At 48.6% G+C, this 15,000-nt stretch overlaps 2 protein-coding genes across 3 annotated transcripts in view; one reads left to right on the top strand and one right to left on the bottom strand.

Moving 5' to 3' along the window:
- The window catches only part of LOC149973524 (uncharacterized), a 272,367-nt gene that overhangs the window by 199,939 nt on the left and 57,428 nt on the right, over nt 1–15,000 (top strand). The window lies entirely within an intron of this gene.
- LOC110512281 (cytochrome P450 26B1) overlaps nt 1–15,000 on the bottom strand; it is a 67,080-nt gene that overhangs the window by 21,087 nt on the left and 30,993 nt on the right. Inside the window, exon 2 of the mRNA XM_090213332.1 lies at nt 6,268–6,492. Coding sequence (XP_090069458.1) covers nt 6,268–6,492 — 225 coding nt within the window. The remainder of the gene's footprint in view (nt 1–6,267; nt 6,493–15,000) is intronic.

Genomic DNA, 15,000 nt, shown 5'->3' with positions numbered 1-15,000 from the left:
CACTGATACAACTACCTGGGCAACTTTCTTATATAAATGGATAACCTCATCTCTCTCTACCTCTCCATCCCTCTATCCCTCCATCCATTCCTCTGCCCAGTCATCCCTCTATCCTCCATCCCTCTATGGAGGGATGACTAGACAGAGGAATGGATGGAGGGATGACTGGATGGAGGGATGGAGGGGTGACTGGGTGGAGGGATGGAGTGATGACTGGGCCGAGGGATGGAGGCATGACTGGTTGGAGGGATGGAGGGATGACTGGGCCGAGGGATGGAGGGATGACTGGGTGGAGGGATGGAGGGATGACTGGGTGGAGGGATGGAGGGATGACTAGACAGAGGAATGGATGGAGGGATGACTGGGTGGAGGGATGGAGGGATGACTGGATGGAGGGATGGAGGGATGACTGGGTGGAGGGATGGAGGGATGACTGGGCCGAGGGATGGAGGGATGACTGGTTGGAGGGATGGAGGGATGACTGGGCCGAGGGATGGAGGGATGACTGGGTGGAGGGATGGAGGGATGGAGGGATGACTAGACAGAGGAATGGATGGAGGGATGACTAGGTGGAGGTATGGAGGGATGGAGGGATGACTGGGCAGAGGGATGGAGGGATGAATAGACAGAGGAATGGATGGAGGGATGACTAGGTGGAGGGATGGAGGGATGGAGGGATGACTGGGCAGAGGGATGACTAGACAGAGGAATGGATGGAGGGATGACTAGGTGGAGGGATGGAAGGATGGAGGGATGACTGGGCAGAGGGATGGAGGGATGACTAGACAGAGGAATGGATGGAGGGATGACTAGGTGGAGGGGTGGAGGGATGGAGGGATGAATAGACAGAGGAATGGATGGAGGGATGACTAGGTGGAGGGATGGAGGGATGGAGGGATGACTGGGCAGAGGGATGACTAGACAGAGGAATGGATGGAGGGATGACTAGGTGGAGGGATGGAAGGATGGAGGGATGACTGGGCAGAGGGATGGAGGGATGACTAGACAGAGGAATGGATGGAGGGATGACTAGGTGGAGGGGTGGAGGGATGGAGGGATGACTGGGCAGAGGGATGGAGGGATGGAGGGATGAGAGCTCCACAATCCTGCCACTTTGTAATTCAGTCGAAGGTGAATTGGAAAGAGAGTTATTCAACAGAACAGGGAGCAGTGTACACACACACACACACACACACACACACACACACACACACACGCTCAAATAGTGTGCTACTGTCTGTCTGTGAGTGTTCCTGTATATCATGGATATCAGCCAAAACAGCCCCAGCCAACTCGTGGTAACTCAAGCCAGCTTACACAAACATACCTCCGATCGACCTCCACGTGGACAGACAATTTGGTATCACCCGTCAATCAATCCCAGGAGAGCCCTGTCACTCTGAGACGTACCAAATAACACACAGGGGGGAGGGAGGTGGATAAACGTTTTTGATTAGCTACGATAAATAGGACTGTGTGATAGTCGCTGTGTTACACACACACACACATACACACACACACACACACACACACACACGCACGCACACACACACACACACACACACACTCTAATAATTTCCACATGTCCTGCTCAGTGCTCCTGGTTCCTCAGGCCCCTTTATCCTTCATTCTCTCCCTCGCTCTGTCCCTTCCCTCTCTGTCCCCTCCCTCCCTCTCTCTGTCCCCCTCTCTCGCTCTGTCCCCTCCTTCTCTGTCCCCTCCCTCCCTCTCTCTGTCCCCTCCCTCTCTCTGTCCCCTCCCTCTCTGTCCCCCCCTCTCTCGCTCTGTCCCCTCCCTCTCTGTCCCCTCCCTCCCTCCCTCCCTCTCTCTGCCCCCACTCCCCTCTCTCTGCCCCCCCTCTCTCTGTCCCCTCCCTCTCTGTCCCCTCCCTCCCTCTCTCTGCCCCCCTCTCTCTGTCCCCCTCTCTCGCTCTGTCCCCTCCCTGTCTGTCCCCTCCCTCCCTCTCTCTGCCCCCCCCTCTCTCTGTCCCCTCCCTCTCTGTCCCCTCCCTCCCTCTCTCTGCCCCCCTTCTCTCTGTCCCCTCCCTGTCTGTCCCCTCTCTCCCTCTCTCTGCCCCCCCCTCTCTCTGTCCCCTCCCTCTCTGTCCCCTCACTCCATCTCTCTGCCCCCCCTCTCTCTGCCCCCCCTCCCCTCTCTCTGCCCCCCCTCTCTCTGTCCCCTCCCTCTCTTTCCCCTCCCTCCCTCTCTCTGCCCCCCCTCTCTCTGTCCCCCCCTCTCTCTGTCCCCTCCCTCTCTGTCCCCTCCCTCTCTGTCCCCTCCCTCCCTCTCTCTGCCCCCCCTCCCCTCTCTCTGCCCCCCCTCTCTCTGTCCCCCCCTCTCTCTGTCCCCCCCTCTCTCTGTCCCCTCCCTCTCTGTCCCCTCCCTCTCTGTCCCCTCCCTCTCTGTCCCCTCCCTCCCTCTCTCTGCCCCCCCCTCTCACTGCCCCCCCTCTCTCTGTCCCCTCCCTCTCTGTCCCCTCCCTCTCTGTCCCCTCCCTCCCTCTCTCTGCCCCCCCTCCCCTCTCTCTGCCCCCCCTCTCTCTGTCCCCCCCTCTCTCTGTCCCCCCCTCTCTCTGTCCCCTCCCTCTCTGTCCCCTCCCTCTCTGTCCCCTCCCTCTCTGTCCCCTCCCTCCCTCTCTCTGCCCCCCCCTCTCACTGCCCCCCCTCTCTCTGTCCCCCCCTCTCTCTGTCCCCTCCCTCTCTGTGCCATCCCTCTCTGTCCCCTCCCTCTCTCTGCCCCCCCTCTCTCTGTCCCCCCCTCTCTCTGTCCCCTCCCTCTCTGTCCCCTCCCTCTCTGTCCCCTCCATCCCTCTCTCTGCCCCCCCTCCCCTCTCTCTGCCCCCCCTCTCTCTGTCCCCCCCTCTCTCTGTCCCCCCCTCTCTCTGTCCCCTCCCTCTCTGTCCCCTCCCTCTCTGTCCCCTCCCTCTCTGTCCCCTCCCTCCCTCTCTCTGCCCCCCCCCTCTCACTGCCCCCCCTCTCTCTGTCCCCCCCTCTCTCTGTCCCCTCCCTCTCTGTGCCCTCCCTCTCTGTCCCCTCCCTCTCTGTCCCCTCCCTCCCTCTCTCTGCCCCCCCTCCCCTCTCTCTGTCCCCTCCCTCCCTCTCTCTGCCCCCCCCTCTCTCTGTCCCCTCCTTCTCTGTCCCCTCCCTCCCTCTCTCTTCCCCCCCTCCCCTCTCTCTGTCCCCTCCCTCCCTCTCTCTGCCCCCCCCTCTCTCTGTCCCCTCCTTCTCTGTCCCCTCCCTCCCTCTCTCTGCCCCCCCTCCCCTCTCTCTGCCCCCCCTCTCTCTGTCCTTCCCTCTCTCTGCCCCCCCCTCTCTCTGTCCCCCCCTCTCTCTGCCCCCCCTCTCTCTGTCCCCCTCTCTCTCTCTGCCCCCCCTCTCTCTGTCCCCTCCCTCTCTGTCCCCTCCCTCTCTGTCCCCTCCCTCCCTCTCTCTGCCCCCCCCTCCCTCTCTGTCCCCTCCCTCCCTCTCTCTGCCCCCTCCCTCTCTGTCCCCTCCCTCCCTCTCTCTGCCCCCCTCTCTCTGCCCCCTCCTCTCTCTGTCCCTTCCCTCTCTGTCCCCTCCCTCCCTCTCTCTGCCCCCCCTCTCTCTGCCCCCCCCCTCTCTGTCCCCTCCCTCCCTCTCTCTGTCCCCTCGCTCTCTGTCCCCTCCCTCCCTCTCTCTGCCCCCCCTCTCTCTGCCCCCTCCTCTCTCTGTCCCCTCCCTCTCTGTCCCCTCCCCCCCTCTCTCTGCCCCCCCCCTCTCTGTCCCCTCCCTCCCTCTCTCTGTCCCCTCGCTCTCTGTCCCCTCCCTCCCTCTCTCTGCCCCCCCTCTCTCTGCCCCCTCCTCTCTCTGTCCCCTCCCTCTCTGTCCCCTCCCTCCCTCTCTCTGCCCTCCCTCCCTCTCTCTGCCCCTCCCTCTCTCTGCCCCTCCCTCTCTGTCCCCTCCCTCCCTCTCTCTGCCCCTCCCTCTCTCTGCCCCCCCTCCCTCTCTCTGTCCCCCCCTCTCTCTGTCCCCTCCCTCTCTGTCCCCTCCCTCTCTGTCCCCTCCCTCTCTGTCCCCTCCCTCCCTCTCTCTGCCCCCCCCCTCTCACTGCCCCCCTCTCTCTGTCCCCCCCTCTCTCTGTCCCCTCCCTCTCTGTGCCCTCCCTCTCTGTCCCCTCCCTCTCTGTCCCCTCCCTCCCTCTCTCTGCCCCCCCTCCCCTCTCTCTGTCCCCTCCCTCCCTCTCTCTGCCCCCCCCTCTCTCTGTCCCCTCCTTCTCTGTCCCCTCCCTCCCTCTCTCTTCCCCCCCTCCCCTCTCTCTGTCCCCTCCCTCCCTCTCTCTGCCCCCCCCTCTCTCTGTCCCCTCCTTCTCTGTCCCCTCCCTCCCTCTCTCTGCCCCCCTCCCCTCTCTCTGCCCCCCCTCTCTCTGTCCTTCCCTCTCTCTGCCCCCCCCTCTCTCTGTCCCCCCCTCTCTCTGCCCCCCCTCTCTCTGTCCCCCTCTCTCTCTCTGCCCCCCCCTCTCTCTGTCCCCTCCCTCTCTGTCCCCTCCCTCTCTGTCCCCTCCCTCCCTCTCTCTGCCCCCCCCCTCCCTCTCTGTCCCCTCCCTCCCTCTCTCTGCCCCCTCCCTCTCTGTCCCCTCCCTCCCTCTCTCTGCCCCCCTCTCTCTGCCCCCTCCTCTCTCTGTCCCTTCCCTCTCTGTCCCCTCCCTCCCTCTCTCTGCCCCCCCTCTCTCTGCCCCCCCCCCTCTCTGTCCCCTCCCTCCCTCTCTCTGTCCCCTCGCTCTCTGTCCCCTCCCTCCCTCTCTCTGCCCCCCCTCTCTCTGCCCCCTCCTCTCTCTGTCCCCTCCCTCTCTGTCCCCTCCCCCCCTCTCTCTGCCCCCCCCCTCTCTGTCCCCTCCCTCCCTCTCTCTGTCCCCTCGCTCTCTGTCCCCTCCCTCCCTCTCTCTGCCCCCCCTCTCTCTGCCCCCTCCTCTCTCTGTCCCCTCCCTCTCTGTCCCCTCCCTCCCTCTCTCTGCCCTCCCTCCCTCTCTCTGCCCCTCCCTCTCTCTGCCCCTCCCTCTCTGTCCCCTCCCTCCCTCTCTCTGCCCCTCCCTCTCTCTGCCCCCCCTCCCTCTCTCTGTCCCCCCTTCTCGCTCTCCTTCTATTTGAGTCTTTTTAGACATCTCCCTTGACTCTCTTTCTCAATCCTTTCCCTCTCCTTTTATCTCTCTCTCTGTAACCCTGTTAAACTCACAGTTAATTCAACCACACTGTATATATCTTGCTGTAGATTAGAACAGGAGAGAATGGTGAGTGCAATAAGATTAGATAAATGATGTTGCCCTCTGCTGTCAATGAGGTGAATTACGCTGTGGAGGCTCCACAGAGGAGGAAGGGGAGGACCATCCTCCTAATTTCCTAAAAAATTTAATTGCAAAGCATTTAAAAAGTTATCCTTAATAGATAAATCTATAATAAATATAATCACATATCAACCAAATAATTGACTAAAACACTCTGTTTTCCGTCTGAATGTCTACAGTAGCCTCAACAGCTGTTAGGTATCACAATGGTATATCTGGAGGACAAATAGCTTCTGTCCTCCTCTGGGTACATTGACTTCAATACAAAACCTAGGAGGCTCATGGTTCTCAACCCCTCCCATAGACTTACACAGCAATTATAACAACTTCTGGAGGACGTCCTCCAACCTATCAGAGCTCTTGCAGCATGAACTGACATGTTGTCCACCCAATCATAGGATCAGATAATTAATTCAGTACTGAAAACATAAGCATAAGCTAAAGCTAGCACTGCAGCCTGTAAATAAGCATTTCACTGTAAGGTGAAACTACACCTGTTGAACTCGGCACATGACAAATACACTTTGATTTGATTTGAAATTGGTGAGTAGTTGACTTATAGTGAGATACAGACAATATTTTAACAATTTTCAACTAATTAATTTCTTCAAAAATGAAGGTGAAGCAAGAGAGAGAGATAGAGAGATTGGCATTTTTTTTTAAACTTTCAGTTTCACTTACTTAGCTAGCTAGTTTAGCCTACTGAAACACCCTGCTCAAACATAGGGATGCTATGTTAGCTAGCTGGCTATAGCAGGGGGATGCTATGTTAGCTAGCTGGCTATAGCAGAGGGATGCTATGTTAGCTAACTGGCTATAACAGAGGGATGCTATGTTAGCTAGCTGGTTATAACAGAGGGATGCTATGTTAGCTAGCTGGCTTTGGTTTTACTCATTTGTTGCCACCGGGGACTGCTGGTGTAATTGCTAAACTGCTTACTGACTGTACAGTGTGTGTGTGTGTGTTACCTTTCTTCTCTTGCGGTGTATATCTCCTATAGAGTTAGCCAGTGAGTTGGGTCCTAGTAGGGTCGAGGTGCTCTGAGGCCAGTCCACGCTGACCAACGTGTGCTCTCCCATTAGAACCTTCCGGACGTTCTCTGCACCGGTGACCCGGATCAGGGGGCGTCCCAGCAGGTGGGTCTTGAAGACGTTGCCGTACTTCTGCCTCCGTGATGCGTGGAACGCCGACCCCTGAAAGGGGGAGAGAGGGTGTCTGTTAGGAAACATTGGAAACATCTGGAAACATCTGGAAACATTGATCTTAGTTTTTCTTCTTCCATCCCTTCTTCTGAGTATAAGAACTGAGAAACACACACTAACTAAAAGACCAAGGACTGAGAAACACACACTAACTAAAGGACCAAGGACTGAGAAACACACTAACTAAAAGACCAAGGACTGAGAAACACACACTAACTAAAGGACCAAGGACTGAGAAACACACACTAACTAAAAGACCAAGGAATGAGAAACACACACTAACTAAAGGACCAAGGACTGAGAAACACACACTAACTAAAAGACCAAGGAATGAGAAACACACACTAACTAAAGGACCAAGGACCGAGAAACACACACTAACTAATGGACCAAGGAATGAGAAACACACTAACTAAAAGACCAAGGACTGAGAAACACACACTAACTAAAGGACCAAGGACTGAGAAACACACACTAACTAAAAGACCAAGGACTGAGAAACACACACTAACTAAAAGACCAAGGACTGAGAATCACACACTAACTAAAGGACCAAGGAATGAGAAACACACACTAACTAAAGGACCAAGGACTGAGAAACACACACTAACTAAAGTACCAAGGACTGAGAAACACACACTAACTAAAAGACCAAGGAATGAGAAACACACACTAACTAAAGGACCAAGGACTGAGAAACACACACTAACTAAAAGACCAAGGACTGAGAAACACACACTAACTAAAGGACCAAGGACTGAGAAACACACACTAACTAATGGACCAAGGAATGAGAAACACACTAACTAAAAGACCAAGGACTGAGAAACACACACTAACTAAAGGACCAAGGACTGAGAAACACACACTAACTAAAAGACCAAGGACTGAGAAACACACACTAACTAAAAGACCAAGGACTGAGAAACACACACTAACTAAAGGACCAAGGAATGAGAAACACACACTAACTAAAGGACCAAGGACTGAGAAACACACACTAACTGAAGGACCAAGGACAGAGAAACACACACCAACTAAAAGACCAAGGAATGAGAAACACAAACTAACTAAAGGACCAAGGACTGAGAAACACACACTAACTAAAGGACCAAGGACTGAGAAACACACACTAACTAAAGGACCAAGGAATGAGAAACACACACTAACTAAAGGACCAAGGACTGAGAAACACACACTAACTAAATGACCAAGGACTGAGAAACACACACTAACTAAAGGACCAAGGACTGAGAAACACACACTAACTAAAAGACCAAGGACTGATAAACACACACTAACTAAAAGACCAAGGACTGATAAACACACACTAACTAAAGGACCAAGGACTGAGGAACACACACTAACTAAAAGACCAAGGACTGATAAACACACACTAACTAAAGGACCAAGGACTGAGAAACACACACTAACTAAAAGACCAAGGACTGAGAAACACACACTAACTAAAGGACCAAGGAATGAGAAACACACACTAACTAAAGGACCAAGGACTGAGAAACACACACTAAATAAAGGACCAAGGACTGAGAAACACACACTAACTAAAAGACCAAGGACTGAGAAACACACACTAACTAAAGGACCAAGGAATGAGAAACACACACTAACTAAAGGACCAAGGACTGAGAAACACACACTAACTAAAGGACCAAGGACTGAGAAACACACACTAACAAAAGGACCAAGGACTGAGAAACACACACTAACTAAAAGACCAAGGACTGATAAACACACACTAACTAAAAGTCCAAGGACTGATAAACACACACTAACTAAAGGACCAAGGACTGAGAAACACACACTAACTAAAAGACCAAGGACTGATAAACACACACTAACTAAAGGACCAAGGACTGAGAAACACACACTAACTAAAAGACCAAGGAATGAGAAACACACACTAACTAAAGGACCAAGGACTGAGAAACACACACTAACTAAAAGACCAAGGAATGAGAAACACACACTAACTAAAGGACCAAGGACCGAGAAACACACACTAACTAATGGACCAAGGAATGAGAAACACACTAACTAAAAGACCAAGGACTGAGAAACACACACTAACTAAAGGACCAAGGACTGAGAAACACACACTAACTAAAAGACCAAGGACTGAGAAACACACACTAACTAAAAGACCAAGGACTGAGAAACACACACTAACTAAAGGACCAAGGAATGAGAAACACACACTAACTAAAGGACCAAGGACTGAGAAACACACACTAACTAAAGTACCAAGGACTGAGAAACACACACTAACTAAAAGACCAAGGAATGAGAAACACACACTAACTAAAGGACCAAGGACTGAGAAACACACACTAACTAAAAGACCAAGGACTGAGAAACACACACTAACTAAAGGACCAAGGACTGAGAAACACACACTAACTAATGGACCAAGGAATGAGAAACACACTAACTAAAAGACCAAGGACTGAGAAACACACACTAACTAAAGGACCAAGGACTGAGAAACACACACTAACTAAAAGACCAAGGACTGAGAAACACACACTAACTAAAAGACCAAGGACTGAGAAACACACACTAACTAAAGGACCAAGGAATGAGAAACACACACTAACTAAAGGACCAAGGACTGAGAAACACACACTAACTGAAGGACCAAGGACAGAGAAACACACACCAACTAAAAGACCAAGGAATGAGAAACACAAACTAACTAAAGGACCAAGGACTGAGAAACACACACTAACTAAAGGACCAAGGACTGAGAAACACACACTAACTAAAGGACCAAGGAATGAGAAACACACACTAACTAAAGGACCAAGGACTGAGAAACACACACTAACTAAATGACCAAGGACTGAGAAACACACACTAACTAAAGGACCAAGGACTGAGAAACACACACTAACTAAAAGACCAAGGACTGATAAACACACACTAACTAAAAGACCAAGGACTGATAAACACACACTAACTAAAGGACCAAGGACTGAGGAACACACACTAACTAAAAGACCAAGGACTGATAAACACACACTAACTAAAGGACCAAGGACTGAGAAACACACACTAACTAAAAGACCAAGGACTGAGAAACACACACTAACTAAAGGACCAAGGAATGAGAAACACACACTAACTAAAGGACCAAGGACTGAGAAACACACACTAAATAAAGGACCAAGGACTGAGAAACACACACTAACTAAAAGACCAAGGACTGAGAAACACACACTAACTAAAGGACCAAGGAATGAGAAACACACACTAACTAAAGGACCAAGGACTGAGAAACACACACTAACTAAAGGACCAAGGACTGAGAAACACACACTAACAAAAGGACCAAGGACTGAGAAACACACACTAACTAAAAGACCAAGGACTGATAAACACACACTAACTAAAAGTCCAAGGACTGATAAACACACACTAACTAAAGGACCAAGGACTGAGAAACACACACTAACTAAAAGACCAAGGACTGATAAACACACACTAACTAAAGGACCAAGGACTGAGAAACACACACTAACTAAAGGACCAAGGAATGAGAAAGACACACTAACTAAAAGACCAAGGACTGAGAAACACACACTAACTAAAATACCAAGGAATGAGAAACACACACTAACTAAAAGACCAAGGCCTGAGAAACACACACTAACTAAAAGACCAAGGACTGAGAAACACACACTAACTAAAGGACCAAGGAATGAGAAAAACACTAACAAAAGACCAAGGACTGAGAAACACACACTAACTAAAAGACCAAGGACTGAGAAACACACACTAACTAAAGGACCAAGGACTGAGAAACACACACTAACTAAAAGACCAAGGACTGAGAAACACACACTAACTAAAGGACCAAGGACTGAGAAACACACACTAACTAAAAGACCAAGGACTGAGAAACACACACTAACTAAAGGACCAAGGACTGAGAAACACACACTAACTAAAAGACCAAGGACTGAGAAACACACACTAACTAAAGGACCAAGGACTGAGAAACACACACTAACTAAAGGACCAAGGAATGAGAAACACACACTAACTAAAGGACCAAGGACTGAGAAACACACACTAACTAAAGGACCAAGGACTGAGAAACACACACTAACTAAAAGACCAAGGACTGAGAAACACACACTAACTAAAAGACCAAGGACTGAGAAACACACACTAACTAAAGGACCAAGGAATGAGAAACACACACTAACTAAAAGACCAAGGAATGAGAAACACACACTAACTAAAGGACCAAGGACTGAGAAACACACACTAACTAAAAGACCAAGGAATGAGAAACACACACTAACTAAAGGACCAAGGACCGAGAAACACACACTAACTAATGGACCAAGGAATGAGAAACACACTAACTAAAAGACCAAGGACTGAGAAACACACACTAACTAAAGGACCAAGGACTGAGAAACACACACTAACTAAAAGACCAAGGACTGAGAAACACACACTAACTAAAAGACCAAGGACTGAGAAACACACACTAACTAAAGGACCAAGGAATGAGAAACACACACTAACTAAAGGACCAAGGACTGAGAAACACACACTAACTAAAGTACCAAGGACTGAGAAACACACACTAACTAAAAGACCAAGGAATGAGAAACACACACTAACTAAAGGACCAAGGACTGAGAAACACACACTAACTAAAAGACCAAGGACTGAGAAACACACACTAACTAAAGGACCAAGGACTGAGAAACACACACTAACTAATGGACCAAGGAATGAGAAACACACTAACTAAAAGACCAAGGACTGAGAAACACACACTAACTAAAGGACCAAGGACTGAGAAACACACACTAACTAAAAGACCAAGGACTGAGAAACACACACTAACTAAAAGACCAAGGACTGAGAAACACACACTAACTAAAGGACCAAGGAATGAGAAACACACACTAACTAAAGGACCAAGGACTGAGAAACACACACTAACTGAAGGACCAAGGACAGAGAAACACACACCAACTAAAAGACCAAGGAATGAGAAACACAAACTAACTAAAGGACCAAGGACTGAGAAACACACACTAACTAAAGGACCAAGGACTGAGAAACACACACTAACTAAAGGACCAAGGAATGAGAAACACACACTAACTAAAGGACCAAGGACTGAGAAACACACACTAACTAAATGACCAAGGACTGAGAAACACACACTAACTAAAGGACCAAGGACTGAGAAACACACACTAACTAAAAGACCAAGGACTGATAAACACACACTAACTAAAAGACCAAGGACTGATAAACACACACTAACTAAAGGACCAAGGACTGAGGAACACACACTAACTAAAAGACCAAGGACTGATAAACACACACTAACTAAAGGACCAAGGACTGAGAAACACACACTAACTAAAAGACCAAGGACTGAGAAACACACACTAACTAAAGGACCAAGGAATGAGAAACACACACTAACTAAAGGACCAAGGACTGAGAAACACACACTAAATAAAGGACCAAGGACTGAGAAACACACACTAACTAAAAGACCAAGGACTGAGAAACACACACTAACTAAAGGACCAAGGAATGAGAAACACACACTAACTAAAGGACCAAGGACTGAGAAACACACACTAACTAAAGGACCAAGGACTGAGAAACACACACTAACAAAAGGACCAAGGACTGAGAAACACACACTAACTAAAAGACCAAGGACTGATAAACACACACTAACTAAAAGTCCAAGGACTGATAAACACACACTAACTAAAGGACCAAGGACTGAGAAACACACACTAACTAAAAGACCAAGGACTGATAAACACACACTAACTAAAGGACCAAGGACTGAGAAACACACACTAACTAAAGGACCAAGGAATGAGAAAGACACACTAACTAAAAGACCAAGGACTGAGAAACACACACTAACTAAAATACCAAGGAATGAGAAACACACACTAACTAAAAGACCAAGGCCTGAGAAACACACACTAACTAAAAGACCAAGGACTGAGAAACACACACTAACTAAAGGACCAAGGAATGAGAAAAACACTAACAAAAGACCAAGGACTGAGAAACACACACTAACTAAAAGACCAAGGACTGAGAAACACACACTAACTAAAGGACCAAGGACTGAGAAACACACACTAACTAAAAGACCAAGGACTGAGAAACACACACTAACTAAAGGACCAAGGACTGAGAAACACACACTAACTAAAAGACCAAGGACTGAGAAACACACACTAACTAAAGGACCAAGGACTGAGAAACACACACTAACTAAAAGACCAAGGACTGAGAAACACACACTAACTAAAGGACCAAGGACTGAGAAACACACACTAACTAAAGGACCAAGGAATGAGAAACACACACTAACTAAAGGACCAAGGACTGAGAAACACACACTAACTAAAGGACCAAGGACTGAGAAACACACACTAACTAAAAGACCAAGGACTGAGAAACACACACTAACTAAAAGACCAAGGACTGAGAAACACACACTAACTAAAGGACCAAGGAATGAGAAACACACACTAACTAAAAGACCAAGGACTGAGTCTAGAAAACAAGCTCCAGTTCAGTTTCATGACCTGATCGGGCGTGGTTAGGGGTCATGGGTCAGGGGTCAGGGGTGAGAGGGGAATTTGTTGGTACCATAGCGGTGTACTCACGAACTGATAAAGACACATACATCGAAATGTGACGTTTGAGTAACGTGGATGAGCGTCTAATTGTGACGTGACACTGTGAGAGCCAGTTGGCCCAATCAGGTCTGATGTCTTATTTCATGAAGACATGACAGGTGATGAAAGTTTAATTTCAAGACAAGCATCCATCATCAATGAATTCTGGGTAATACACAGGCGCACACACACACTACACACTACACACAGACAAAACACACTACCAGACGAGCTAAATGCCTTTTATATTTGCTTCGAGGCAAGCAACACTGAAGCATGCATGAGAGCACCAGCTTTTCTGGATGACTGTGTGATCACGGTCTCCGTAACCGATGTGAGCAAGACCTTTAAGCAGGTCAACATTCACAAGGCCGCAGGGCCAGACAGATTACCAGGATGTATACTCAGATCGCAGACCAACTGGCAGGTCTGTTTCTCTCTGTCTCTCTCTCAATTCATTTCAATTCAAGGGCTTTATTGGCATGGGAAACATGTGTTAACATTGCCAAAGCAAGTGAGGTAGATAATATATAAAGTGAATATATAAAGTGAAATAAACAATACAAATTAACAGTAAACATTACACATACAGAAGTTTCAAAACAATAAAGACATTACAAATGTCATATTATATATATATACAGTGTTTTAACAATGTACAAATGGTAAAGGACACAATATAAAATAAATAAGCATAAATATGGATTGTATTTACAATGGTGTGTGTTCTTCACTGGTTGCCCTTTTCTCGTGGCAACAGGTCACAAATCTTGCTGCTGTGATGTCACACTGTGGTATTTCACCCAGTAGATATGGGAGTTTATCAAAATTGGATTTGTTTTCGAATTCTTTGTGGATCTGTGTAATCTGAGGGAAATATGTCTCTCTAATATGGTCATACATTTGCCTGGAGGTTAGGAAGTGCAGCTCAGTTTCCACCGTATTTTGTGGGCAGTGAACACATAGCTTGTCTTCTCTTGAGAGCCATGTCTGCCTACGGCGGCCTTTCTCAATAGCAAGGCTATGCTCACTGAGTCTGTACATAGTCAAAGCTTTCCTTAATTTTGGGTCATTCACAGTGGTCAGGTATTCTGCCACTCTGTACTCTCTGTTTAAGGCCAAATAGCATTCTAGTTTGCTCAGTTTTTTTGTTAATTCTTTCCAATGTGTCAAGTAATTATCTTTTTCTTTTCTCATGATTTGGTTGGGTCTAATTGTGCTGCTGTCCCAGGGCTCTGTGGGGTATGTTTGTGTTTGTGAACAGAGCCCCAGGACCAGCTTGCTTAGGGGACTCTTCTCCAGGTTCATCTCTCTGTAGGTGATGGCTTTGTTGTGGATGGTTTGGGAATCGCTTCCTTTTAGGTGGTTATAAAATTTAAAATTTAATTAGTGGGTATTGGCCTAATTCTGCTCTGCATGCATTATTTGGTGTTCTACGTTTTACACGGAGGATGTTTTTGCAGAATTCTGCGTGCAGTCTCAATTTGATGTTTGTCCCATTTTGTGAAGTCTTGTTTGGTGAGCGGACCCCAGAACCATAAAGGGCAATGGGCTCTATGACTGATTCAAGTATTTTTTAGCCAAATCCTAATTGGTATGTTGAAATTTATGTTCCTTTTGATGGCATAGAATGCCCTTCTTGCCTTGTCTCTCAGATCGTTCACAGCTTTGTGGAAGTTACCTATGGCGCTGATGTTTAGGCCAAGGTATGTATAGTTTTTTGTGTGCTCTTGGGCAACAGTGTCTAGATGGATTTGTATTTGTGGTCCTGGTGACTGGACCTTTT

This window comes from Oncorhynchus mykiss, chromosome 21 (genome assembly GCF_057628025.1).
Source record: "Oncorhynchus mykiss isolate SJ-2025 chromosome 21, ASM5762802v1, whole genome shotgun sequence".
Lineage (NCBI taxonomy): Eukaryota > Metazoa > Chordata > Actinopteri > Salmoniformes > Salmonidae > Oncorhynchus > Oncorhynchus mykiss.
This window is presented reverse-complemented; position numbering and strand designations above follow the sequence as displayed.